Source organism: Prionailurus viverrinus, chromosome B4 (assembly GCF_022837055.1).
Source record: "Prionailurus viverrinus isolate Anna chromosome B4, UM_Priviv_1.0, whole genome shotgun sequence".
Taxonomy (NCBI): Eukaryota; Metazoa; Chordata; class Mammalia; order Carnivora; family Felidae; genus Prionailurus; species Prionailurus viverrinus.
This window is the reverse complement of record NC_062567.1, coordinates 37875686-37903144: the sequence shown is the minus strand read 5'-3', so window position 1 is coordinate 37903144 and position 27459 is coordinate 37875686. Positions and strand designations below refer to the sequence as shown.

General features: G+C 46.9%; 1 protein-coding gene across 1 annotated transcript in view; it reads left to right on the top strand.

Moving 5' to 3' along the window:
• The window catches only part of VWF (von Willebrand factor), a 138227-nt gene that overhangs the window by 90721 nt on the left and 20047 nt on the right, over positions 1-27459 (top strand). Inside the window, exons 28-42 of the mRNA XM_047866328.1 lie at positions 49-1427; positions 3643-3759; positions 3855-3995; positions 4267-4410; positions 5681-5845; positions 6775-6818; positions 7121-7298; positions 11775-11995; positions 13156-13348; positions 13546-13887; positions 16247-16446; positions 23494-23596; positions 24015-24089; positions 25282-25386; positions 26680-26885. Coding sequence (XP_047722284.1) covers positions 49-1427; positions 3643-3759; positions 3855-3995; positions 4267-4410; positions 5681-5845; positions 6775-6818; positions 7121-7298; positions 11775-11995; positions 13156-13348; positions 13546-13887; positions 16247-16446; positions 23494-23596; positions 24015-24089; positions 25282-25386; positions 26680-26885 — 3613 coding nt within the window. The remainder of the gene's footprint in view (positions 1-48; positions 1428-3642; positions 3760-3854; positions 3996-4266; positions 4411-5680; positions 5846-6774; positions 6819-7120; positions 7299-11774; positions 11996-13155; positions 13349-13545; positions 13888-16246; positions 16447-23493; positions 23597-24014; positions 24090-25281; positions 25387-26679; positions 26886-27459) is intronic.

Sequence of the window (27459 nt, the reverse complement as noted above, 5' to 3'; positions counted from 1 at the left end):
TGCCCAGAAGTTTTTCCTGAACCACTCCTGGTTTTCTCTCTCTACCAGTCATTGTGATGGTGTCAACCTCACCTGTGAGGCCTGCAGGGAGCCTGGAGGCCTAGTGGTGCCCCCCACAGAAGGCCCGGTCAGAGCCACCACCCCATACGTGGAGGACACCCCGGAGCCGCCCCTCCACGACTTCTATTGCAGCAGGCTTCTGGACCTGGTTTTCCTGCTAGACGGCTCCTCCAAGCTGTCCGAGGCTGAGTTCGAAGTGCTGAAGGCCTTTGTGGTTGGCATGATGGAGCGTCTGCACATCTCCCAGAAGCGGATCCGTGTGGCCGTGGTGGAGTACCATGACGGCTCCCACGCCTACATCCAGCTCAAGGACCGGAAGCGGCCCTCAGAGCTACGGCGCATTGCCAGCCAGGTGAAGTATGCAGGCAGTGAGGTGGCCTCCACCAGCGAGGTCTTGAAGTACACTCTGTTCCAGATCTTTGGCAAGATTGATCGCCCTGAAGCATCCCGCGTTGCCCTGCTCCTGATGGCCAGCCAGGAGCCCCAGAGGCTGGCCCGGAATTTGATCCGTTATGTGCAGGGCCTGAAGAAGAAGAAAGTCATTATGATCCCGGTGGGCATCGGGCCCCATGCCAACCTCAAGCAGATCCACACCATTGAGAAGCAGGCCCCCGAGAACAAGGCCTTTGTGCTCAGTGGTGTGGATGAACTGGAGCAGCAAAGGGATAAAATTATCAACTACCTCTGTGACCTTGCCCCCGAAGCGCCTGCCCCTACCCAGCATCCCCCTATGGTACCAGTCACTGTGGGTCCAGGGCTCATGGGGGTTTCATCCTCGGGACCCAAAAGGAACCCCACGGTTCTGGACGTGGTGTTTGTCCTGGAAGGGTCCGACAAAATTGGTGAGGCCAACTTTAACAAGAGCAGGGAGTTCATGGAGGAGGTGATTCGGCGCATGGATGTGGGCCAGGACGGCATCCACATCACAGTGCTGCAGTACTCGTACATGGTGACTGTGGAGTACACCTTCAGGGAGGCCCAGTCCAAGGGTGAGGTCCTGCAGCAGGTGCGGGAGATCCGGTACCGGGGTGGCAATAGGACCAACACTGGACTGGCCCTGCAGTACCTGTCTGAACACAGCTTCTCAGCCAGCCAGGGGGACCGGGAGCAGGCACCTAACCTGGTTTACATGGTCACTGGAAACCCCGCCTCCGATGAGATCAAGCGGATGCCTGGAGACATCCAGGTGGTACCCATCGGAGTGGGCCCTCATGCCAACCTGCGGGAGCTGGAGCAGCTCGGCTGGCCCAACGCCCCCATCCTCATCCAGGACTTTGGCGTGCTCCCCCGAGAGGCTCCTGATCTGGTGCTGCAGAGGTGCTGCTCTGGAGACGGGCTGCAGATACCTACCCTCTCCCCCACCCCAGGTATGCGGGCACCTGGCCTGGCGAGAGAGCTGCTGAGAGCTGGCGGGGATGCAGTTCTTGGGTACTAATCCGCTTTTCTGCTCTTTTCAGTCAAACCCTCACCTTTAGAGTATGAGCCTTTTGGGGAAAGGAGCTTATAAATTCAAAGGTTATACAAGGCTATTGTTAAAATATAAACAATACCAACGATGTAGAGTACAAAAAATACAAGTTTTGGTTTATCCCACAGCCTCATCCCCACCTAATCCCACTCCTTGCTTTGGAGATAACCTGTTCAGTCTGGGGACTCTCAGCTTTGACCGCACTGGATGGGTAAAATTACTCTAAGTAATTGGTGTTCTTTGGGGCAAGGCCAGAAGTTGGGTGACAGGCGGAGGGTTGCATCCTCAGATTCTGGAACCAGACTGCATTAGTTTGAAATTCAACTCTGCCGCTTACTAGCTGGGTGATTTGGGGCGATTTATTTTTGGTAATGGTTTTTGGGCAATTTTGAGCAAATACCTCTGTGTATATGTTTCCTTATCTGTGAAAAAAAGTGGGGATGACAATAGTACTTGTAAAATGCTTAGGGCAGTTTTTGGGCAATTTTGAGCAAATACCTCTGTGTATATGTTTCCTTATCTGTGAAAAAAAAAATGGGGATGACAATAGTACTTGTAAAATGCTTAGGGCAGTACCCAGGACATAGCCAAGCGCTCAAAAACTGGTTGCTACTGCTATTGTTGCCTCCTTCTTAACTGATACTAATGTCTAATCAGCTCCTAGTTCTAGAGCACAGGAATGTTTAAGACAGTCCTTGGTGTGTTTGGGACCATCCCAGAATAACTGATTTCTTTTTTTCCCCAAAGAACTTGATTTTTTTTTTAATTAAGTGTAATTAACATACAATGTTAGTCTCAGGTGTACAACACAATGATTGAACAATTCTATCCATTTCTCAGTGCTCATCACAATGAGTGTACTCTTAATCCCCTTTATTTCACCCATCCCCCACCCACCCCCTCTCTGGTAACCAACTACAGTTTTTTTCTCTGTATTTAAGTCTTTTGTGTGCATGTATTTTTTTTTTGTTTGTTTGTCTCTTTTTCCTTTGTTCATTTGTTTCGTTTCTTGAAGTCCAAAGATGAGTAAAATCATATGGTATTTGTCTTTCTTTGACTTATTTCACTTAGCATTAGGTCTACGCTCTAGCTCCATCCATGTTGTTGCAAATGTCACTATTTCATTCTTTTTTTTTTATCGCTGAATAATATTCCATTGTGTGCATGTGTATGTATGTATGTATATAAACCACATCTTCTTTATCCATTCATTTATGGAAGGACACTTGGGTTGGTTCCATGTCTTGGCTATTGTAAATAATGTTGCAGTAAACATAGGGTGCACATATCTTCTCAAGGATGTGGAGAAAAAGGAACCCTTGTGCACTGTGGGTGGAATGCAAATTGGTGGAAAATAGTATGGAGGTTACTCAAAAGATTAAAAACAGAATTACCACATGATCCAGTCATCCCACTATTGGGTATTTGCCCAAAGAAAATGAAACACTAACACCAGAGTAAGTGTCTCTTAGTTAATGTCTCTTCATTCTCACACTTGTTTTAAGTGCCTTTTTTTTTGTTTTAACCAGAGCCACAGGTTTATTTAAATTCTTGTGATATTTCTGCTGAGGAGAATGGTAATAGCATTATCTGATCAAATCTGGAATGGCCTTCAGGCCAGAGGTTGTTTCTGTGCTGTGATCATGACTCTGTGCCCAAACATTACCATGCACACTGGTCATTTATAGTTGGAATACCTTATAGCACATTCACCAGCCCATAAGACTTGAGAGCATAGAAGTCACTCTCTAGCCCCATGCTGCCGCTCCATTTCCTTTGGCCATCTCCCTGTTATTCTTCAATATTTTGCTCAATTCTAGAAGAGTTGTAGCCTCCAGTTACTGAGGGAGCAGATGCATCTTGCTCTCATCTATAGGCATTTAAACTACCTTTGGGTGGATTTGGAGTCTTCCCAATGTCTGCCACCCTGGGGCACTCCTGGGTTCCCTTCCCCCTTTCCCGGCCCATGTTACCATCATGCAGGACTGGTGGAGGCACCCTCCCCTTCATGGTTCCTCATGGTGGGTGGCATCCTGCATGTCCTTGGGTGCTGTGTCTGCTGCAGTGGGCCTGGTGTGCTCACTTGGGTGCCCACCCTCTTGGTGTCTTTGCAGACTGCAGCCAACCCCTGGATGTGATCCTCCTCCTGGATGGCTCCTCCAACTTGCCACCTTCTTATTTTGGTGAAATGAAGAGTTTTGCTAAGGCTTTCATTTCAAAAGCCAACATAGGTGAGCGATGCACCTGTTGAAGCAGTTTGGGAAGGAGCTCTTTCTGAGGCTCCACCTGATCCAGAGTGCGATTTCCACGTTGTCTTTCCTGTTAGGGCCTCGGCTCACTCAGGTGTCAGTGCTGCAGTATGGAAGCATCACCACCATCGACGTGCCGTGGAATGTGGCCTATGAGAAAGTCCATTTGCTGAGCCTCGTGGACCTCATGCAGCAGGAGGGAGGCCCCAGCCGAATTGGTAACCTGGTGCTATGGGCTGGGAGGCAGGAGCTTCGTCTGGTCTTAATTCTTGGCATATGTAACTAAGTGACCTCGGCCAGTCACTTTGCTCTTTAGGCTAGTTTCCCTCCCTGTAAAGTGTGGGCCTGGATGCTCTTCCGGATCTGATCTGTGTGTTTCTCTGTCTCTGAATCCTTCTGTTTGGTTGACCTAAGGATCTGCCATGAGACAGGATGCCCAGCATTTCCTGCGTCAGGACTGACTTGGTGTGGACTGTTCTCCATTCTCAGGGGATGCTTTGGGCTTTGCTGTGCGATATGTCACCTCAGAAGTCCACGGTGCCAGGCCTGGAGCCTCGAAGGTGGTGGTCATCCTGGTCATGGATGTCTCCATGGATTCGGTGGACGCTGCAGCCGATGCAGCCAGGTCCAACCGTAAGTGTCCAGTGTGCAGTCCCGAGACTCTCCTAACCTGCTAGAAGATTGAAAGCAGCTGGCGGGATTGCTTTTGGATGGCCTGATGGTTGTGAATGCTTAATAGCCACCCGTGGCCTGGTTCCAAACAGCAGGAAGTGGACCAATCCCTGTGTTACTTAGAAACCAAACAGTAATAAATATGCATTTGTCCTTCATTTGTCTGCTTGCTTTCAACTGTCACTTTTAAGGCTTCCCTTTGTGTCCAGGGCTGGGGCTGGGTCAGACCTCCACACCTTTCCTTTTGGCAGTGGTGTGGTGTCCTTGCCCTGTCCCCAGTCTCACCACCTCACCACGTCTGAGGCCAGAGGGACTCATTATGGGGTGGTGAGAACCATCAGACCTTCACATGTGCCAAGCCCTTTTCCAGTACCTGCCTAATGGGTTAATGATTGATGAGATGATGACCTGAGCCGAAATCTAGAGTCAGACACTTAACCGACTAAGCCACCAGGCGCCCCTGTAATAGCTTTCTGATGGAATCCCAACTGCCATCCTTGTCCCCTGTAGTTCATAAACAACATGGTGGCTGTAGCCACCCTTTAAAAACTGGTCAGCCCATGTCACTCCTCTGCCCCAAAGTCTTGACTGGCTTCCCCTTTCGTTCAGAGAACATGTTATGTCCTTGTGTGGGCTGTGAAGATTTGCATGGTCTGTGACCCACTTCCTCTCGTGTTTGGTCTGCTCCAGCCACCCTGGAGCACACATTCAGACTGCTGCTCAGAGCCTCTTCGCTCATTGTTTACTCTGCTTGGGACATCCTCTTGGCTTCTTCTGTCCTCACCTCAGGTCTCTGCTCAAATGTCATCAAATGCTTATCCAGCCACCTTGCATGAAACAGTAATTCCCACTTCTACCCTGGGCACTCCCATCCTCATATCTCATTTTGTTTTTTCCTAAGCACTTACCCACATCTGAAATACTAGAGATTTCCTTATTTTTGTGGGTTTTTTTGTCTGTCTTTGCCCAGTGCAAGGTCCACAAAGACAGGGACTTCATCTGCTCGGCTCACTGTATCCCCCATTGCTTAGAATAGTACCTGACACAGGGTGGTGTCATTAAAACTGGTTGACTGACTGAATATTTGCTCACGGGGTCACTTTATGTGACCCATCTAGGAAGCATGAGGCTCTGTACAGATGCCGGGGATAGGTTCAGGTCAGTCCATTTTGGACCCACCTGACCAAAGCAGGTTAACACAGACCCTTTCTTGTTCCTCTGCTAACCCCAGGAGTGACAGTGATCCCCATTGGAATTGGGGATCGGTATGATGAGGCCCAGCTGAGGATCTTGGCAGGCCCAAAGGCCAGCTCCAATGTGGTGAAGCTCCAGCGAATCGAAGACCTTCCCACCATGGTCACCCTAGGAAATTCCTTCTTCCACAAGCTATGCTCTGGTGAGTCTTGTAATGCCTTTCATACGCCCTCAAAAGGAAAAACCCCATTCTAGAGACCCAAAGGTATGCATGCACAAGATCTGGCCTTGAATGAAGATTGTTACATAGACCAGGACCTTTAAGTTTCTGCTCATGGAAAGTTTGTACTAAAAACATCCGAGGGACCACCAGAAAGTTCTCTGTGTAAAGCCCTCCTTCCATCCTAACTGTCCATCAAGACTTTAGCAGAGACAACCCATGCTTGCTGGCGCAGAGTGATCTTGAACAAAGAAGTGGAAGACAGATGCAGGGAACCCCAGCAGCCTGCAGAGCATGGTCTTCTTCCCCATGCCCTATATTCGCCCTCAGCCTGAGTATATAGGGCCTTAGAAAAACAGTAATGTAGACTCTAATATCAAAGTGCCATGGCTTAAACTGACTTAGGTTAGAATTTTTATTTTTGCCTCATATAATTCTTTTTAGCTGATTTTATTTATTTTCCTAATGTGATTAGCTCTGAGTCAAAACCTACTAGAGTTATTACCCTTTCCTGCTGGAAGATAGCTCTCCTGGAAGGACTCTTAAAGGTCTCTTTCGAATTTCTGGGACCTTGCCTCATTTCCTCCCCAACCCCTCACTAGGCACTGATCTACACATGAAATGGGAAAAGGAGTTTCTGGCCTGAGAAGCTTCATGCCCTGTAGAGATTGCCATGTTCTTACTGTTGTTATCACCATAGTTATTGAGAACCACAGAGCATGCCTGAAGAGCCACAGGGTGACCACCTCTTAACCTGGTGGACCTGCATATACTCAAAGTCAAACCTGGTCAGACCCTTTTTGCTGAGTGAAGTCCCCTTCCGGGACTAGCCCTGGGGCCACACAGACTTTGTGATGGCTTCTGCTGCAGGTTGGGAATGGGAACTCAGATCTTAATTGTGTCTGTTTCAGGGTTCCTTGGCGTTTGCGTGGATGAGGAAGGGAATGAGAAGAGAGTGAGTTCCTTTCAGCACTGGCTTTGAAAGAAAGATAAGAATGAGTATTTGGGGTGCTTGTTCCCCCTTTTTCCTCCTTTGGTCTTGGTCCAGTTCTCCCTCTTATATCCTGCTTTTGTGCATGTGTGTGGATGTGTGGGGATGTTCCACCTGTAAATCTTGTGTTCTGCATCCTTGCTGCTTGAGCCCATGTCCAAGTCCTAGTCTCTGTGTCCTCAGAGGGGGTCAGTTGCCCAGTTGATGGGCTTAGCGCAGGACTGGCTCATCCTATACCTGCCTGAATCTGCTTCTTTCTTCTGTAGCCCGGGGACATCTGGACCCTGCCAGACCAGTGTCACACAGTTACTTGCCTGCCAGATGGCCAGACCTTGCTGAAGAGTCATCGAGTCAACTGTGACCGAGGCCCGAGGCCATCATGTCCCAACAGCCAGCCCCCTCTCAGGGTGGAGGAGACTTGTGGCTGCCGCTGGACCTGCCCCTGTGAGTCCAATGCTTCATCAGCCTGGGTGGTGTTGCAGGGGCAGTGCCTTTAGCGTGGCTGTGCAGAGAGGTAGACCAGAAGCCCCTTTCCCTCCTCACTACATGTAGAATGCTACTTTCACCCATGTTCCCTCCCTCTTGTGTCTTTTGGATGTATGTTCATTCAGTCCCAGGGATCGGTGTTCTCCTCCTGTGTCTTTGGAAAGCACCTCCCCAGATAATGCATAACCAGAAGGAAGAATTAATTGTTTCTTTCTCAACTTGGCTGTTGGCAAGTCATTAGAAGTCTATGCTGTAGAAGTAGAACAGTGAGAGGGACACCCCCAGAAAACTCTCCACTCACACCTGGAGCTGGATGGGAGTTGGGTGCCATGGTACATCGTCACAGTGGCCTGGTTTATGAGGAGGACATAGTAAACTCCATCTTATGCAGCCCTGTGGAGGGCATTCATCCGTGGGGGGAGGGTTAGCCCCCGCCTCATGGTTGGGAGAAATGGCTGCATAGGTAATACGTACCCGGCATATAATTCCTGTGTTAAATAGATACAACCAGTGGGATAAAACCAAAACTGTATTTTATTCCTCGGCCTCCCTTGACAGTTTATTTAGTAGGATAAATTATCTCCCTGGACTGGATGAGAATGCTACCAGACCTGTGTCATCTCTGTTTATTCATAAAGAGTTCTATGGTTACTTTAAGTTATAAAACAAAGGCTCAACTTGGTAATTAGGTGCCCACTCCTGTGTAATCACCAAAACCTTAACCTTGAGTTAGAGTTAAAACAGCTCCCTACTCCCAGTTTGTGCTGCCTGCCCCCAAGAAAGGGGTGTGTTCTGCCTCTCCCCCAGCTTGGGGAACCTTCTGAAGAAGGTTCTCCTGTGACTGGTGCTTCTGTGAGAGGGCTCTGTGCTCTCTGGCCTGGCAGGTGTTTAAGGTGACCACTTTACCTTGCCAGCTCTCAGAGGCTCCAGAGGAATAGAATAGGAATTATTCTATTCCTCTGGTACTCAATCTTGGGGTGCAGAAGGATTCTGTATCGTTGGGCTGCCTGCTGCTTCCCCAAACAGCAGCAAGCCACATCTGGGCAATAGTAATAGCTTCTTTCTTTTACATTCTTCAGGTTAAGTTTCAGACACTGGTCCAGGGTCCCTGTAACTTCGTGATACACAAACCCATCTCTGGGAGTGGCCTCTTGAAAGTCCTGTTCACAAGGCTTGGTTGTCCCTAGTGGGGCACCTGGGGGTGTGAGACCCACAATGCAATAGGAACTCTGTACAAACAAATGTCTTCTTAAATCCAGTCCCTCAATACCCCTCTTGACTCCTTTTATAACTTTGACTCTTTATACTCTCTTTTATCAGAAGCAATAAAACTAGATTTGGGCTATTTTTTTTAAACATTTAAAACATTTTAAAATTGGGGCACCTGGGTGGCGCCGTCGGTTAAGTGTCCGACTTCAGCCAGGTCACGATCTCGCGGTCTGTGAGTTTGAGCCCCGCGTCGGGCTCTGGGCTGATGGCTCAGAGCCTGGAGCCTGTTTCCGATTCTGTGTCTCCCTCTCTCTCTGCCCCTCCCCCGTTCATGCTCTGTCTCTCTCTGTCCCAAAAATAAATAAAAAACGTTGAAAAAAAAATTAAAAAAAAACATTTTAAAATTAAAAATATTTAAAACTTTTTATTTTGGACAATTTCAGGTTTACAAAAAAAGCTACACAAATGATACAAAGAATTCCTGAGTATCTTCACCCAGCTTGGTGTATCTTATATAATCACAGTATAATGATCAAAATCAGGAATTAACATCCATAAAGTACACCTGTAAACATCTTACTCAGTTTTTATCAGTTGTCCCACTCATGTCCTTTGTTCAGAGGTAGGATTCAATTCAGAATCTCACATGACATTAAGTCGTCATGTTTCTGTAGTCTCCTTCAATCTACAACAGATCCTAAGTATTTCTTTGATGTTTATGACCTTGACATTTTTGAAGAGTTCTGGCTAGTAATTTTGTAGAATGTCCCTCAATTTGGGTTAGATTTAGGTTACACATTTTGTTAAGAATACCCCGGAAGACATGCTATATCTTTTTTGGTTTGTCAAGAGGAGACACAGGATATCAATGTGTCTCATTACAGGTGACGTTAAGTTTGATCACTTGGTTTAGGTGATATTGACCAGATTTTTCCACTGTAAAATTACCGTTTTCCTCCTCGTAATTAATAATGATCATATACAGAGATATTTTGAAACTATGGAAATATACTTTTACCCACTAAGTTTACCATGCATTGATGATCCTCACCTGAAACAGTTTTTATTGTGTTTGCCAGATAGTGATTTTTGATTTCCATCATCCCCTCCACATTTACTAGTTGGAATTTCATTGAAAGGAAGAACTTTTCCTTCTCTGTCATTGATTAATTCAGTTAATTATTTGTATCAATATGGGCTCATTGGTTCTTATTTTAATCTATGGGGTATAATCAATTACTAGCATTATTTATTTTCTTGGTTGATGGTCTCAGATGTGGCTAATGGGAACCCTTTCAATTTGACTCTTGTGTCCTTTTGACATGTCTACCTCCCTCTCTCACACGGTAAGGAGTCTGGCTCTCATTATCCACGATATATTTATACATTGGCTTAATCCCAGAATACACATAAAGTAGTTTCAGAATTGCTAACCAATGCCTGGATGAAAAACAAATCTAACAAGAGTACAGTATTCATATGCAATTCTTTTTGTCTTTTGCCTTTAGTACCTAGTACATTCCCCCCAACCCCACCTGTATCATTTAGATTAGTTTCTCCCCTAACAGTGTAGTTATGTTATTTATTACCATGATTTCAATTTGTTTCTGTTTGTATTTCGTTTTGGGTTTCCCTCATCCCCATCCTTGTTGAGTTTATTCATTTGTTCTTGTACGTGAATTACTAACATTGCCCCAAATGTGAGAATGTACAGAAAGGTTTATTCAGAGTGTCACTCCACTCTTCCCATCCCTCCGTGCTTTCTACTAGTTTCCACTTATGTTCCCTGCAGGTAACCAGTCTCATTCATTTCAGGTTCATCCTTCTTCACAAATGAGCTTTGCCTTTTTTGCTTACAAACATAGTCCAGAAATCCTCCCTACCAGTTCAAAGACAGCAGAGGGCATAGGAGAGGACCACAGAAGTGAAGTAATTTATCCAAGGTCACAGTATAAGCACAGGGTGGAACAGAATTCAGTCTTGAGTTTCTCTGGCTCTGAAGCATCCACTTCATGGTAACAGTTTATGTGACGCTGGGCAGAGCCATTCTCACTAGCTTGCCACGTGTGAGCTAATACTTCTTTGCCTGTAACTTGTGACATCCTCATAGCAGAGGGGCTGATCTCCTAAAGACGTGACACTTTCCATAGCTGGAGTGTTGGGAACCACTTGCTGCACGGGCATCAAGTGCCCCTCGGGAGTGACTGACTGCTCCGGGTCTCAGGGGATTTTGAGTCGAAGAGCTCCAGGCAGGCTGCTCAGCTCTGACAGATGGTACATCCAGGCTCTTCATTTGTTAGTGGCTGTGCTGCTTGACGCACAGGCCACGGATGCAGGTGGAGGTTGCCTGGACCTGGTATGAGCTAGGGACATCAGTGCAGCCTCACAGACCACTGAGCCTGCCTCTCAGTCCTTGGGCTTTTATTTACCCACCACCATAGCTGTGGTCACAGATGCTCTGGAAAGCTCATCTCCAACTTCCTTTAGGTCTAAGATTAGCTTTCAAATAATGCATGGCAGTGGTGCCTTCCATGGGAGGGTTTTACAGAATCATCTTATGCAGATGCAAGATGATGAGTGTTTCCAAGTGGTGTTTTAACAGGACCCTTGAGAATTTGCTGATCGTGTGAATGAATGAGTGGCAAATGAGGGAGTGTGGAGACCCAATCATTTGTTTTGGCTTCAGAAATATTTCTCTCGTGTGATCATCTCTTAAGGGATCAAGTCAACATGGCCACTTGTACAATTAGAAACTTGGCAGCCGAGAGGACACATGTGTCTTTAGGTGAACTTTCTTTACAATGAGCTCATAAGCTCATGATACGCTTAGATCCTCATGATTTCAACAAGTCATAACAACCCTGAAACTTAACTTTGTTTCCTGAGCCAAAGCATCCCTGTAGAGGAGATCATTCATTTTACACGTTAACATTTTTTGGAAGTATGGTTGTATAATTTTCCATGTTTTTTTGTGATACTTGTCCTTCTAAACCTTCTCTAGAAAAATATTTAATGGCCAAGTGTTACTTAGCTAAGCCGCTCTCTCTACCTCTCATAATTTCAGATTCCTAATCTGTAAAAAGGAGGAAGTTAGACTACATGACCTCAAAGGGCCCGTTCTGTGCTCAACTCTATTTATCTGTTTGCAACATGGTAACATCTGCCTCTTTGAATGTGTGGGAGTTTGGATAATGTCACATCCATCCTTTGCTCTCCCCTGTTCAGGTGTGTGCATGGGCAGCTCTACCCGGCACATTGTGACCTTTGATGGACAGAATTTCAAGCTGACTGGCAGCTGTTCCTATGTCCTCTTTCAAAACAAGGAGCAGGACCTGGAGGTGATTCTCCATAATGGTGCCTGCATCCCTGAGACGAGGCAGGCCTGCATGAAGTCCATTGAGGTGAAACATGACGGCCTCTCAGTTGAGCTCCACAGTGACATGCAGGTGAGAGGTGCTTTCTGTGGGTCCCATGCAAGGCAGCAATAGAACCCCCAAGAAGCCTCTGGTGGCAATTGGTTTTAGCTGGTGTGTCTGTTAGGGACACACCAACTTCTGCCCCACCAGCAGAGCACCACCTTCTTAGGAGAAGCTTATTTTCATCTCCCTTGTGGCATGATTTCATGTTGTTCTGGGCCCAGATTTGGAAGAAAGGATCCATTTTAGGTAGCATTACATTACAAATCTAGTGCTGGTTTCTGGTGCTGGCAGAAAATTGGGAGAGACACCAGAGCTGTTTACCCAGCAGGCACGATGAGCCCAGTGCACAGGACCTGTGCGTTTTCCAAAGGAGAATATTTAGGATCTACATTAGGGCCTTTGAAAATATTTAGGGCCTGATCAAAATGTATGGCTCCAAAATTTGAGAGGAAAGCTGCAACACTGATAAAAATAAATGTTTGTTTACAAAAGGCTACATATGACAACTTCTTGTTCATTTAGAAATCACAAATATTTCATTATGTGAAAGTAACTTGTAGTAACCTTCTCATTTTGTAAGAATTTCTGAATATGTACATTCATTGCTGAAAAATCATAGCTAGTCCTATATTAAATGAGTAGCTGAGCCCAAAATTTTAAAATCAAAAGGATAAAAAGCCTTCCAAAACCTTTAACAGCAAAAATTATATTCACCCTGGGACTTTTAGTATGTTTGATATGATGTATAATGGGGCCTCCAAAGAGCTGGTGACCAAAAATACGCATATATACATACATACGTACATACATACATAAATGGACTTAACATAGCCCTGTGAGATGCTCCTGGAGACACCGCCCTGATGAACTGACAAAAGGCAACTTTCTCAGTGTTTCTGGAAGGGGTTGCCCTTCCCTGTTGAATGTACACAGACTCAAGGCTGGCTTTAACCCCTGGGCTTTCAGGCCATCTGTATAGGATTGTAATGCTCTGTTCTCCCATCAAGCTCTGAAAAGCCCCTTCATCTTAGAAGAGCTGCTGTCAGATATCAGAGTTTGTGGATGACACTGGAGTTGAATGTGGCAGAAGCATAGGGACTATCAGTAACCTCAGGAAGAAGCGAAGATGAAATTCTAAGATTCTTTATCGTGATGACCACTGATGAGTCATTTTCTTCTTTGGGCAGCTGACAGTGAATGGAAGACTGGTCTCTGTCCCATATGTTGGTGGGGACATAGAAGTCAATGTCTATGGCACCATCATGTATGAGATGAGATTCAACCATCTTGGCCACATCTTCACATTCACTCCACAAAACAATGAGTTCCAGCTGCAGCTCAGCCCCAAGACCTTTGCTTCGAAGATGTATGGTCTCTGTGGTGAGAACATTCTCCTGACTGTCCCCCCTTTGCATTTATAAACCTTCGCTCTAGTCTCGGGACTCTTGGCTGCTTGTGCTTCTGGGTCCGGTTGGTTATAAGTTTCAGACGCTGGTGGGGATGGAGAACGGCCAGGTCTCTAGCATCAGTAGGTGGGCACCCAGGGCTAACAATCTTGTCTTTCCTCGTTTGTGTAGGGATCTGCGATGAGAACGGGGCCAATGACTTCATGCTGAGGGATGGCACAGTCACCACAGACTGGAAGGTGCTCATCCAGGAATGGACGGTACAGCAGCCAGGGAAGACGTGCCAGCCTGTTCCTGAGGAACAGTGTCCTGTCTCCAGCAGTTCCCACTGCCAGATCCTCCTCTCAGCCCTGTTTGCCGAATGCCACCAGCTCCTGGCACCAGCCACCTTTTACGCCATGTGCCAGCAGGACAGTTGCCACCAGGAGCAAGTGTGTGAGGCGATTGCCCTGTACGCCCACCTCTGTCGGACCAAAGGAGTCTGTGTTGACTGGAGGAGGAGTAATTTCTGTGGTGAGTCTCCACATGTGTCCTCCTGAAGTCGGGAAGACCAACTAATCATGGGCTTGCTCAACCTCTTGGAGCCTCAGATTCTTTTTCTGGGTGATAAAGATAAAAATCCCTGCTTTTCCTATTATGTAGGATCCCATTTAGGATCAAATAAGATGGTAGATGTTTAAGTCATTTGAGTGCAGGATTTCTGTGCAAATGAAGGCATTTCTACAGTTCAGACAGATGTGACTTTAATGTATCAGACACCTATAGGCATCAGCAAAGTACAGAATGACCAGCCATATTGAGTTTGAAATTCCACCAGGTTTAGCAAACGCTCACAGAGTAAGCCATGCCTGAGCAGGGTTTTGAAGTGTGAGTGGATTTTGCCACTGAATATTAAGACATGTCTTAATAACAGATACCATGGGATTGCTAGTGTAGATACCTCCCCAAGTTCAGTTCCCCTACTTGGACTTGGCATTTATCATTTAACATGTGGGGGTGGGTACCATGATGAATCAGATGCCTCAGGGGGTGCTGGAGTGACAAGAACACTGAACTTCAGCATCCTCAGTTACTGAATATGATCCCTGACTTTTTCTGGAGGGAAATCAATATACGCAAACATCTCAGAGTCTCGGAGTTTATTATCCTAGAGCTGTTACAGATCTCACCTGTGGCTGGAGGACTTGGGCACCCTAGTCCTGGCTCAGCAGGTGACCAGCTGTTCTCTATCTGGACCTTGCTTTCTGCATCTCAGAATAGGATCATGGGCCTAGACAATCCCTGGGTTCCTTCCAGCCCTGGTGTTCTGAGTCCATTAGATGGTAGTGTCTCCTTTCAACCTGCCTATAGATCAAGGAGCAAATGATAGTTTCTGAGTTAGCCACAGTCCTTTTCTACATACTAATTTCTTTGTCTACCCCTGGCTACTTATTGTGCATTCACAGGAAAATGCTTGGTGCTCTAAATCCTTAGTCCTGCCCCCTGCCTTGGCACCATGAGAACATTAGGAAGGGGTTGAGCAGGGCCAGAGTCGGACAAGTGAATCATCTTGTAGCTTTTCTCCAGGCAACTCTTCATAGCTGTGGATTCCTTATTTAATTTAAGAGGATTTTTAAAGGAATAAATGCACCTATATTTAAAAGAAAGACCCATAAGACTTCCCAAGGATATACAGGCTAACATCATCAGTTAGGGCTAAGTTTGACTCAAGTAACAGACAAGGAAAATTCTGTCACACAACTGATCAGAGGGAGGTGGCTCCAGCTCTTTCTGGGTCTCAGACTGGGCTCTAGTTTTTTGCTCTGTTCTCACTTGGGCGTGTTTTTTCCCTATGGTTAAAGATGGAGCTCTAGCTATCACATCCAGGTTCCAAATGGCAGCATGAGGGAAGAAGGGAAAAAGGACAAAGGATATGGAGAGATGTCTTTTTAAAAACATTCCTCCTGAAACCAATACTATACTATATGTTAACTAACTTGAATTTAAATAAAATCTTCGAAGAAAAAAAAAGGGAAAAGAAGATGTGGTATGTACATATATAATGGAATATTAGTCAGCCATCAAAAAAGAATGAAATCTTGCCATTCGCAATGATGTGGATAGAGCTAGAGCGTATTATGCTACGTGAAAGAAGTCAGTCAGAGAAAGACAAATACCATATGATTTCACTTACATGTGGAATTTATGAAACAAAATAGAAGAACATGGGAAGGGAAAAGAAAAAGAGGGAAGCAAACCATAACAGACTTAACTAAAGAGAACAAACTGAGGGTTGCTGGAGGGGAGGTGGGTGGGGGGGTGGGCTAAATGGGTGGTGGGCATTAAGGAGGGCGCTTGTTGATATGAGCCCTGGGTGTTATGTGTAAATGATGAATCACTAAATTCTAGTCCTGAAACCAATATTACATTATATGTTAGCTAACTACAATTTAAATAAAAATTTGAAACAAACAAAGTTAAAAATATAGAATAGAATAGGATAGAAAATAGAGCACATTCTATGCAGTATTCTGTGAAACTTACTTGATATCTATCTATCTATTCCTGGTCTATGATGTAAAATGTATTTCTTACTATATTCATTGTCAAAAAAGTTTGAATGGTACTGAATTAAGTGATTCTCCTTGAAAAAAAAATCAGGACTTAGTGACATGACTACGTTAAGCTGCAAGGGAGGTCGGGGAATGTAGTCTTTATGCTGTCGTGTGTCTAGCTTAAAGGTCTATTTCTATGGAAAACAGAGAGAATAAAAATGGGTAGAAATAGTCATTTCCACCCCAGCACATTTGTCAGATCATCAACCTCTTTGAATCAGCTGTGCCTCTGTTTCCTGTTGGTGTGGGCTGAGTGTGACCTCATTCTCTGTTTGTAGCTATGTCATGCCCACCATCCCTGATGTATAACCACTGTGAGCGTGGCTGCCCCCGGCTCTGTGAGGGCAATACGAGCTCCTGTGGGGACCATCCCTCAGAAGGCTGCTTCTGCCCCCCACATCAAGTCCTGCTGGAAGGTAGCTGTGTCCCCGAGGAGGCCTGTACCCAGTGTGTCAGTGAGGATGGAGTCCGGCACCAGGTAGGAGCCCTGGCCTTTTACCTCCTGTGGGGCTGCTTCTGTCTCGGGTCAGTAGGGTGAAGTGTTCACCAGTGATTGTCCACACCACCCCCCAAACTGTGGCAGCAAGGGTCAACTCTTAAGGGGATCATTGAAGGATAGGGAAGCAGTTTGGCATAATGGCTTTGGAGCCAGATACATCTCGGTTCAAATCCTGGGTCTGTCATATAGCAGCTGTGTGAAAAACCCCCAGGGTATTAACAACATATTACTACAAGTACTCCTACTGTTATCGTCATTATATTCATGTAAGGGGAAAGCTATAGGAACCCAGAAGGGGATGGGGAGAGAATATTTTACATGGTGATGTCTGCTATTATGAAGATATATTGTATACCTTGCATTGTACTAAGCACTCTATATTCATTATCTCGGCATTATTTCAAGGTGTGTTTTGCAGGGTATTAACAGTTACCTGTGGTTAAGAGAGCTTAAAGAGCACTAGCTAAATAGGTTTCTTTATTGTAGGACTCGGTAGAGCTTTTCATGCACTAATGTATAGTGCCAGTGGTTTGGAAGGATTTTGCTTCTCAAACTTATCTGACCATGGAACTTGTGTGAGTGGCCAAGTGAGTGAATGTGTGTCTGTGTGTGTATGGCATCCTCTTGGATCAGGGTTCCACAGAACACACTGGGATGTCTTACATCATCTTATAAAGACTTAACAAACATTTTAAGAGAAAACCAAGGCTTAAAGAGCTTACTTTGCCCATGGACACGGTTTGTAAATGATGGAGGTGAGAATTAGACTCAGTATTTAAAACTCTGGCTCCAAAGAGCGTGCTCTTTCTGATGTATGAAAACGCGTTTTTGCTAGGTCTTCTTTGGGCTCATTTGCTTGGGAATTGAGTAATTGAGTAATTAATTGAGTAATTAATTCTTTTAGCCCCTTAGAATTTGTCGAGTCCATTTTGAAAGAATATTTACCAGAGTCTCCCCCATCTTGGCCTGAGATGGCGGTCATGTCTTCAAAGGTGACAAAATGTACATTTGTAGTATCTGGGTAGTGTCTGTCTGTGCGCATGTGAATGTGTGTGGTGGTCCTGTCCTTCATCTCTGATAGTGATACTACAGAGCATGGTACAGGGAGAACAGATCTGGCTTCCAGCAAAGGAGAGTGTATTCTCTGATCAGGGACTACACCCAAGATCTAACATCTCCATCATTACCAGGGAGGACTTTTATCACTGAGTGGACCAGCTGAGGTGACTTACTAGATTTAATCACAGCTCAGAGAACTCATGGTAGAGCTAGCTGACCAATCTAGAGAATGACAAAAACAATAATTTCAATAACTACACTATTCTCTCCCTGACATTGTAAGACAGGAAATGGACCATTTCCCTTGATTCTCCCCCAAACCCCATAGGGTCATTATTACATGTACCATTGAATAGGTGAGGACACTGAGGCTCAGATGGCATGAGGAGATTATGCTGGGATTCCTACCCACCACACTAGGTCATCCTATAATGTTCTAGCCCTGCCATTGATCCCCTTGGAACTGCGAGCTACACTTCGAGCTAACTATGTTTCATGTATGCTTGGGTGATCATCCAGCTATTACTGGATGGCTCTCATCTGCTCTGTTTTCTCACTGGGCTTTATCTGAGTGGACCCCATTTGTTCTCATCGTGAAGTAGATGAGTTAGGAGGGTGAAGATGGACCACTCATCCTGTATTGCTGTATTTGACCTTGCCGACTGAAGTAACTACCTGTATCATCTTACTCTCCAAAACAAGTAAATAAAACCTTACCTTGCTGTCCCTGATCTGCACAGCTCCTGGATGCCCTCCTGCTGGGTTCAAAGGTTACGAACCATTTATGTGTGGTGCCAGCACCCGGTGGTAGTTTCAGGCCAGATTTGCTGTTAGTGGTAAGGTACTCTCAGAGGGAGGCAGAAATGGGCCCTACCCTCTTCTTTGGCATTCTGTGATGAGAAGGAAGCTCAAGTTTGCAAAGCAGTTCTGGCTCTGTGACTGTCCTTATGCTGTAGGGTGTGGAGAGCTAGAAGCTTGTGAACTTTATCTTAGTGTCTCCACCTACCCCCTCTGACTCTATTTCTCCTCACTGGTCCCCTCACCTTCTGCCCAACACATTGGAATATGCATTTGAGTTGTGTGAAGAATGCTTCCAAATAGTGCGATATTTTGGACACAGAAACAGTCTCTCAAATATATTTCAGAACCAAGGGACATTAAAATTAGTTAATCAAAAACTATGAAGGGAACAAAGCCAGTTTCAGTTTATTTCAGAAAATACAGTTTAAATGGATGAAAACAAATATCTTATTAGGCTCCTTGCAATTTCCATTTTTCCATGCAAAGCAGGGAAAGAATAAAAATCTAACATGAAGGACATTTCCATGAAATGAAATTTCTTTAACAGAAAAATAAAGCCTAGACAACTTTTCTTCAGGGAAATAATCCAGGGTATAAATCTCTGGTGGTAACTTCGAAAGGGCAAAATATTTACCAGTTTCCATAGCTCTTGTTTATTTTACAAAACGCAGTGTAAACACGTGAGCCTTTGTGGCCGGCTCAGAGGGGATCCAGGGCCTAGCACCAGCTGTCCCTCTGTGGTTGGGGGCTGTGCGGGGCAGCAAGGACTGCCTCCATCGCCCCGGACGGAGCTCCTGGAGCCTGCCTTTCCCCCCTGGTCTCCCCTGTTCCGTGGCAGCCCAGCGCTTACATTTTACCTGCATCTCCTCTCAGGTCCTTGGCTGTGGTGGATGGTGCATGGTGACTTGCTGTGTCCCTTCTCTGACCTGGGGCTTTGAAGACTTGAGTTTTCTCTTACCAGCTGGCTCACATGCCTGTTCTGTCCTGGAAATAGTCACGCCCCACCCTGGAACCCTGTCGGTGAGACAGGACTGGCTGGAGTTGGCCTGTCCTGGTGCAAGAGTGCCCCCTGGTGCCGTGTTTGCTGCATAACCGGACAGGTTGGGCAGCTGCGGGGGCTGCTGGCGCTTTTAGTTAAGCACTAGCCAGAAAGATCTTTTTCAGGAGCCATAGACTCTGTCCCCTGCCTCCAGCACGCCTCATTAAAGCTTCCTGGGGAAATTAAAATCTCTGGAAAAGGAGGTTTAACACCTGATTTTGGTCATCTATTGTGGTGTTGTCCACTCTCAGGATCATGGAAAAGTTGTATTATTTATTCTTGACTTTAGATGTCTAAAGTTCACATTTAAAAAGAGGAGGGGCGCCTGGGTGGCTCAGTTGGTTAGGTGTCCGACTTTGGCTCAGGTGATGATTTTGTGGTTTGTGAGTTTGAGCCCCACATCAGGCTCTGTGCTGACAGCTCGGAGCCTGGAGACTGCTTCGGATTCTGTGTCTCCCTCTTTCTCTTTCTCTGCCCTTCTCCTGCTTGCACTCTGTCTCTCTCTCTAAAAAAATAAACTTAAAAAAAACTATTAAAAAATTAAAAAAATAAGGGGAAAAACCCCAAGACATATAAAAAAGATGATCCTCTCCTTTCTTCTTTCATCACCTGTGCCATTTAAATGTGTAAACAGGGGCGCCTGGGTGGCGCAGTCGGTTAAGCGTCCGACTTCAGCCAGGTTGCGATCTCGCGGTCCGTGAGTTCAAGCCCCACGTCAGGCTCTGGGCTGATGGCTCGGAGCCTGGAGCCTGTTTCCGATTCTGTGTCTCCCCTTCTCTCTCTCTGCCCCTCCCCCGTTCATGCTCTGTCTCTCTTTGTCCCAAAAATAAATAAAAAACGTTGAAAAAAAATTAAAAAAAAAATAAATGTGTAAACATAGATCCCTTGATTTGCCATTTTCTTTGCATCCCTGTCAGTGCAAAAAGCAGGAAAGAGGCAGAACAGAGAGAGAGGCCTGGGGAGATGTGAGAGGTCCCCCTCCTCCTTCCATTCCCAGGCCTCTGAGGCCAGCACCCTGTGCCTCCTGGGACCTTCCCAGCCCCTAGGAGAGCCCTGGTTTCCTGTGCTAGTCCCTCCCTTTTCCATCCTGCTCACTGTCACCAGGGCTGTTCATATTTGACACTCTTCTCTTTGAGGCGGGGTCCTGCTCAACAGAGCTTCCGGGCTGCAGTTATCCTCCAAGTTAAACACAGCCCCCTGGAGCCGACAGTTAAGGCCTCTACGGTTGTCTGGTGATTGCAAGGACGTTCTGTCTTCTGTTCCCACCTGGAATCCCTTTTCCTTTTCTCTGCCCGGGTCCTTCCCACTCAGCACAGGTGCATCTTTGTGGGGCCTTCCTGGAGCACCCCAGCATCTGTGAACATTTCTTTTGCACTGCTGTGGCTCTTCTATTTCTCATTTTTTTTCTATTTCTCATTTTTAAAAGCAGCTTTATTGAGGTATAGTTTACATGCAGTCAACAGTACCTATGTAAAGTGTACAATTTGATGAGTTTTGACGTATGCACACACCCATCACCACAATCAAGGTAATCAACATTGCCATCAGCCCCAAAAGTTTCCTTATACCTCTTTTTAATACATCCCCAACCACCATCTCCCACCCCCACGCAGCCACTGCTCTGCTTTCTGTCACTATAGATTCATTTACATTTTCTGGAATTTTCCATAAATGGAATCATGCAAGGGGTGCTCCTTTTTTGCCTGTCTTCTTTCACTCAGCATGATACCTTGGAGATCCATCCATGTTGCATGTTTCCATAGTTTGTTTCCATGGCTGAGTCACATGCCATGCTGTGAATGTGTCACAGTTCTTTTATCTCATTCAACTTTTCATCGGTGAGTCTTATTTCCTCAATTTGAGTGTCAGCCATTTGAGGCTGGGAGCGTGTGCGTATTTGGTCCCCACCACTCCTGCAGTGCCCCCCCGGCAGTGTGACCTGCCCATGGCAGGCAGTGTGATTACCAAAGAGAGAGGCAGCTGTAGTTAGTACAGAAAGCATGTGGTGTCTGGGGCCAGAATGCCAGGCTCAAATCCTGGGATGTAGCACCTGGTCAAGTTCCTTGTCTGTGTCTCCATTTCATCGTTTGTAAGTGTAGATAATGCCAGTACTGACCTGATAGGGGTATTGTAAGGAATATAAAGTGAATAAATGTTAAGTTCTTAGAAAGATATCTTCAACCTATTTAATGCTGGTTCTTGGTGGGAGGCAGTAGAGCATGGTGTTAAAAAGATGGGTTCTGGGTTCAAATTCAAGCTCTGCAGCTGTGATGGTGTGATCCTAAGCAGGTGCCAACTTTCTCCTTTGACAAGTGGGGATGGTAAAAATGTCCTCACTAGAGGGCTGCAGTGAGGATTAAATGAGGCATTTATAGGAGCGCCTGGGTGACTCAGTCGATTGTCTGACTCTTGGTTTCGGCTCAGGTCATTATCTCACGGTTCATGAGTTCTAGCCCTGCATCAGGCTCTGCACTGACAACGTGAAGCCTGCTTGGGATTCTCTCTGTCTCCCTCTCTCTCTGCCCCTCCCCGCTCACACTGTTCCTGTCTCTTTCAAAATAAATAAACTTAACAAAATAAATAAAAACATTAAAAAAAAATAAGTCATTTATATAAAGTACATAAAACCATGGTACATAGCATATGCTCTTTAGATGTTGGCTGTTATTACTTACTGAGTGAAGGGAAGGTATTAAGGGTCACAGGTAAGAGGGTTACTCCTGGAGGAGGACCGGCAGCTTGGGGGAAGGGTGTTTTCCTTGAAGGCCTCTGATCTCCCTTCTTCTCGGCTGACTGATTGCTGGCCATGGAAGCAGATGGAATAAATAAAACCTTCTTTTTTTTTTTTTTTTTTTTTTTTTTTTAAATTTTTTTTTTTCAACATTTATTTATTTTTGGGACAGAGAGAGACAGAGCATGAACGGGGGAGGGGCAGAGAGAGAGGGAGACACAGAATCAGAAACAGGCTCCAGGCTCTGAGCCATCAGCCCAGAGCCTGACGCGGGGCTCGAACTCACGGACCGCGAGATCGTGACCTGGCTGAAGTCGGACGCTTAACCGACTGCGCCACCCAGGCGCCCTAAAAAATGTTTACTTTTAAGAGAGACAGAGCATGAACGGGGGAGGGGCAGAGAGAGAGGGAGACACAGAATCGGAAACAGGCTCCAGGCTCCGAGCCATCAGCCCAGAGCCTGACGCGGGGCTCGAACTCACGGACCGCGAGATCGTGACCTGGCTGAAGTCGGACGCTTAACCGACTGCGCCACCCAGGCGCCCCAATAAAACCTTCTTGACCTGGGAATTTGTTAGAGGTCTTTGAGCTACTGGATAAGAGTGTGTTAATTCAGGGGCAGGTAATTTAAGGTGAATTTCATTTTAACTCTGAATGTGACTCACTGGCTGAGTGTAGAGGGATGCCTGCTCCCGGCTCTGTGGTCCGGTCCCTGTCCGTGCTGGTCACAGTCTGCCCTGCCATAGCCGTCCTGTGAGGAGGCCTGAGTGCCCTCCCTTTCGTGGGTGGGAAACCGGCCCGGGGAGCGAGGCCCACGTAGGAGTTCAGGTCTCCATGACCTCATGGCCCTCCTGCAGTGGGGCCGCCTGCCAACTCTGGGAAAGCTGCTTCACAGGCTGTGGGAACCCTCATCTGAGAGACTGCCCTCTGGTCTCAGCCACTCCCAGTCCCAACGGCATGACGAGTCTCAGAGTCTTGCTGCCCTCCCCTCTGCTCTTCCTGCCCCGTCCATGTCTTGTCAACTCCACAAGTAAATGGAGTCTGTTTCTCAAGCTACACCCCAACTCTGGCTGGGGAAATGGCCAGCTGCGTGGCACGGGAATCCTCATCTTCTCACCTTGCTTAGTTTTAGCGCAGCCGCCGGAGATGGCCGCACTGGAGGGTTTTCTGCAGTCTGTAGTTCGTCATCCCCAGAGTTTGTGCGGTGGCAGGGACCGCCTCTCCCAGAGCCTCATACTGCTTTTCAGCCTGTGTGTGTTCAACTGTGCGGAGGCCGGGCTCAGGCACTGCTCTCTGAGGGGAGACCGAGCCAGAGGTGGGGGGACCGACTTCTATGGCCTCCGAGGCCTTGTGCCCCCAGTGTCCTGGGCCCTCCCTGAACCGTGTTTTCCTTCAGTTCCTGGAAACCTGGGTCCCATCCCACCAGCCCTGCCAGATCTGCATGTGCCTCAGTGGGCGGAAGGTCAACTGTACGACACAGCCCTGCCCCACCGCCAGAGGTGAGCTCCCCACTCCCGGCTGCTCTTGGAGGAAGGACTCCCTTGGGCCATAGCCACCTGTCTGCAAACCTGGTGGGCCAGATACAAACATCCATTTCCTCACCCTGCCCCACACTTCTTTACCTCACTGGGCTCAGGGTCCCCTTTTCTGTACCTGGAGTAGATATGCTCAGAGGTTAACCCTGCCCCCCTGGCCCCACCTTGGCCTTCAGATGCAGAGTCTCCTGGAAGGCACATTTGAGGGGCCACCAGGACACCCTGGGGAGACTCATTTGTCCGAGGCCCCTTGGCCTGATTCCTGGTGAGCCTCCCATGCAGGGCCTGTGCTGGTTTTCAGGGGACGGGAGTCTGTGACTTTTTGCAGGCTGCAGGCTGCAACATTATTGGTTTCTCTGACCTCTGTGACATTCTCTCTCAGCTCCCACATGCGGCCCCTGTGAAGTGGCCCGCCTCCACCAGAGTGCAGAGCAGTGCTGCCCGGAGTATGAGTGTGGTATGTGCCCGGCCCCAGGGGACCCACCCAGCAGGTGCCGAAAGGCGCGTGTGAGCTCAGGCACAGGGTACTCGAAAGGAGGTGGATGAGGGGTGATTGGATTTTCCAAAAAATGGCAAAAGTGACTTCTGGAAGGTAGCTTCCTGGGAAAATTCTGCAGTGAATTATTAAATGTGAAGTTTGAAAGCATTAAAAAAAAGAATGGAGTCATCACTGGCGGGGGGCGGTGCAGAGATTTACTGAAGAAAAAGCCATGCCAAAGTAACCCATTTGCCTTTTAATAACATTCTGAGGATACTAGACACAGAAGGCCACCCACAGGGCACCTTGATTTCAGCAAGTTATTCGTCAAAGGGTTTCATTATAGGCTTGCAAACTGCATGGTGAGTAATGGGCTGAATAAATAGTGTAATGAAACGAATCCAGAGCTGATGGAATTATGGTTAACATGACAGGAAATCTCCAGTGCCCCGCCGCTGTCCTGTCCAATGTGTTTATTAATTGTACGGATGAAGACATAAAGTACAGGCGTGTCAAATGTGCAGTGGTGCAGATCTTTGAGGGAGAGCAAACAGAACAAGAGACAGCCCAGGGATCTAAAAAAGAATGAAATAATCTGAGACATTTATTTATGCTGATGAAATTTATCAGGCATAAATAGAAGTCCTACGTGGAGGGAGACGTGTCTTGAGAAAACTTTGTGTTGTAAAATAGGTCTTAGAATGTTAACAGGAGAGAGAACTGGGGCCTCATTTAGTTCAAGCCCCTCATTTTATGGATGTTATTAAGCTTCTATGATGTGCCAGACACTTTGCCTTTGCTATTTCATGATATCTTGAGACTGACCCTGGATGGTAGACTTCCCACCTTGCAGAAGACCAGACAAGGCCCAGAGGGTTTGAGAGGGCTTGGCTGAGATCTGGAAGTCCCAGCAGTGACAAGAAGAATCAACATGAGCTTATAATATGACTCTAGATCTGTCTGTCTGTCTGTCTATCTCTTCCCCCCCTTCTCTATCGCCACCTATACCTCCTCCTTCTCTTCTTCCTCCTTCTCCTCCTCCTCCTTGTCCTCATCCTCCTCCTGCACCCAAAGCAGTAGAAGTCTGTAGGAATAGAAATGTCAGGTGCCACTCACAATAGTGAGTGACCTTGCTGACTTCTGAGTGGGCATCTCTCTTTTCTGGCCTCAGTGTGTGACCTGTCGAGCTGTGATGTGCCACTGGTGCCTCCCTGTGAAGGTGGCCTCCAGATGACCCTGACCAATCCCGGCGAGTGCAGACCCAACTTCACATGTGGTAAAGCCTCTGCAGATGACGAGGGGGTGGTGCGGCCACTCTCCCCTGGCCAGGGGAAGGCGTCCTGTACTCCAGTTCACTGAGTCTGGGCTTCAGGTACATCTGGAGTGGAGGGGTTAAGGTCACACCAGGATTGAATCTCCCCAGCCGTGTGCTGCTTGCAGGTGAACCGGATGTGGGCACAGCAACAGGCACCTCCCTCTTGGGCTGCATGAAGACAGTTGGGCAGATGGAGAGGCCTCCAGATTCAATCTTTACTCGCTCCCATTCTCCCAGACACCCCCGAGGGGTGGGAACGTCCCTTAGTTTGTCCTTACCACTGGATCTTCTTCCCAAACAAATTCATTCATCCCCTCTTGTATGTTTATCCACAGAGTTGGACTAAACCAAGGCATGTTAAGGAACAGAATTCCATATTTAGTCTGTGAGAATACCCACTTTATGTCCAGAGGAGTTCCTGTCCCCTTGTTTTAGAATCTCACTTGAGCTCCTAGATGTAAGGCCTGGAGGGAGGGAGGGGACCTCATCCTATTTGAAGGAAGTTGGAAAGACGCAGAGGACACAGGGATGGGATTGGGATTTATAAAATGACACTGTGGATTTGACAGGATTGCTAGCATTTTTTTGTTCAACATTGTTGGAGGACCCGGAACTGCAGGGTACTGTTCTAGGTATGGAGGTGGGGAATGGGTCACATAAGCTACCAGCACATAAGAATTTTGGGGTGCCCAGGTGGCTCAGTCGGTTAAGCGTCCCAACTCTCAATTTTGGCTAGGGTCATGATCTCATGGTTCATGAGATCAAGGCCTGCGTTGGGCTCTGTGCTGATAGCATGGAACCTTCTTGGGATTCTCTCTCCCTCTCTCTCTGCCCCCGCTCTCAAAAATGAATAAATAAACATTAAAAAAAAAAAAAAGAATGCTTACCAGTGCATGGTATGCCCACGCCTGTCTGGGTCTTGGAGACTCAATGTCTGATGTCTCTGAGAATCAAAAGCTGGAAGGACCCTACTTCTTTATGGAATGGAGACCAAGCAGCCTTTACTTCTCCTCCATTAGAATTCCTAGCTTCACATTTCTCCTTTTGATTAATGTTCCTATTTTTTCTGCAGACTAACTGCTTTTTGGTATGATTGAACATCTTATAGCCCCTGGGCTGGGACTTAGTTTCTGATTTAATTTTGTGGGTCTGGAGTTCCCCGGGATCTTCTATCATAGCTCAAATACTTAGGACCCCTGGCTATGTGCACTGCCCCGTGTGGGACTGGAGCCTCACCTTGTGCCCATCACTCAGCCTGCAGGAAGGACGAGTGCAGAAGGGAGTCCCCGCCCTCTTGCCCCCCACACCGGACGCCGACCCTTCGGAAGACCCAGTGCTGTGATGAGTATGAGTGTGCTTGCAGCTGCGTCAATTCCACGGTGAGCTGCCCACTGGGGTACCTGGCCTCCACTGTCACCAACGACTGTGGCTGCACCACGACAACCTGCTTCCCTGACAAGGTAGGGGCCACTGAGTTCTGGCTGGGAAGATGGCCAAACACTTGTTCCTTAGGAAATGTTTGCCTACCTGAGCCTCCTTTCCTGCCCAAACTGAGCACTTTAATAGTGGGGAGCTGCCAGCATTGCATCACAGTCTAAACGGACATTTAATTAGTTTGGGAGATATTTATAGAGAACCTAGAATGTTCTCAGCATGACGAGGTGCTAAGGTTACAAGCAAGGTATAGGACATGGACCCTATCTTTAAAGAGCTTATTTTATAGGTTAGCTAAGGAAATAATATGATTGCATGAATTATTTAGGGACTAGGTATAGTTTACTTATTTGTTAATTGCTATCAATTCATTCATGTGACCATCCGTCTACCAGTCTTTCCTTCCTTCCTCCCTCCTTTCCTTCCTTCACTCCCTCCCTCCCTCCCTCCCTCCCTCCCTCCATCCATCCATCTATCCTTCCTTCCTTCCTTCCTTCCTTCCTTCCTTCCTTCCTTCCATTCATCTTTCCATCCATCCTTCCATCCATCCTTCCATCCATCCATCCATCCATCCATCCTTCCATCCATTCTTCCATCCAT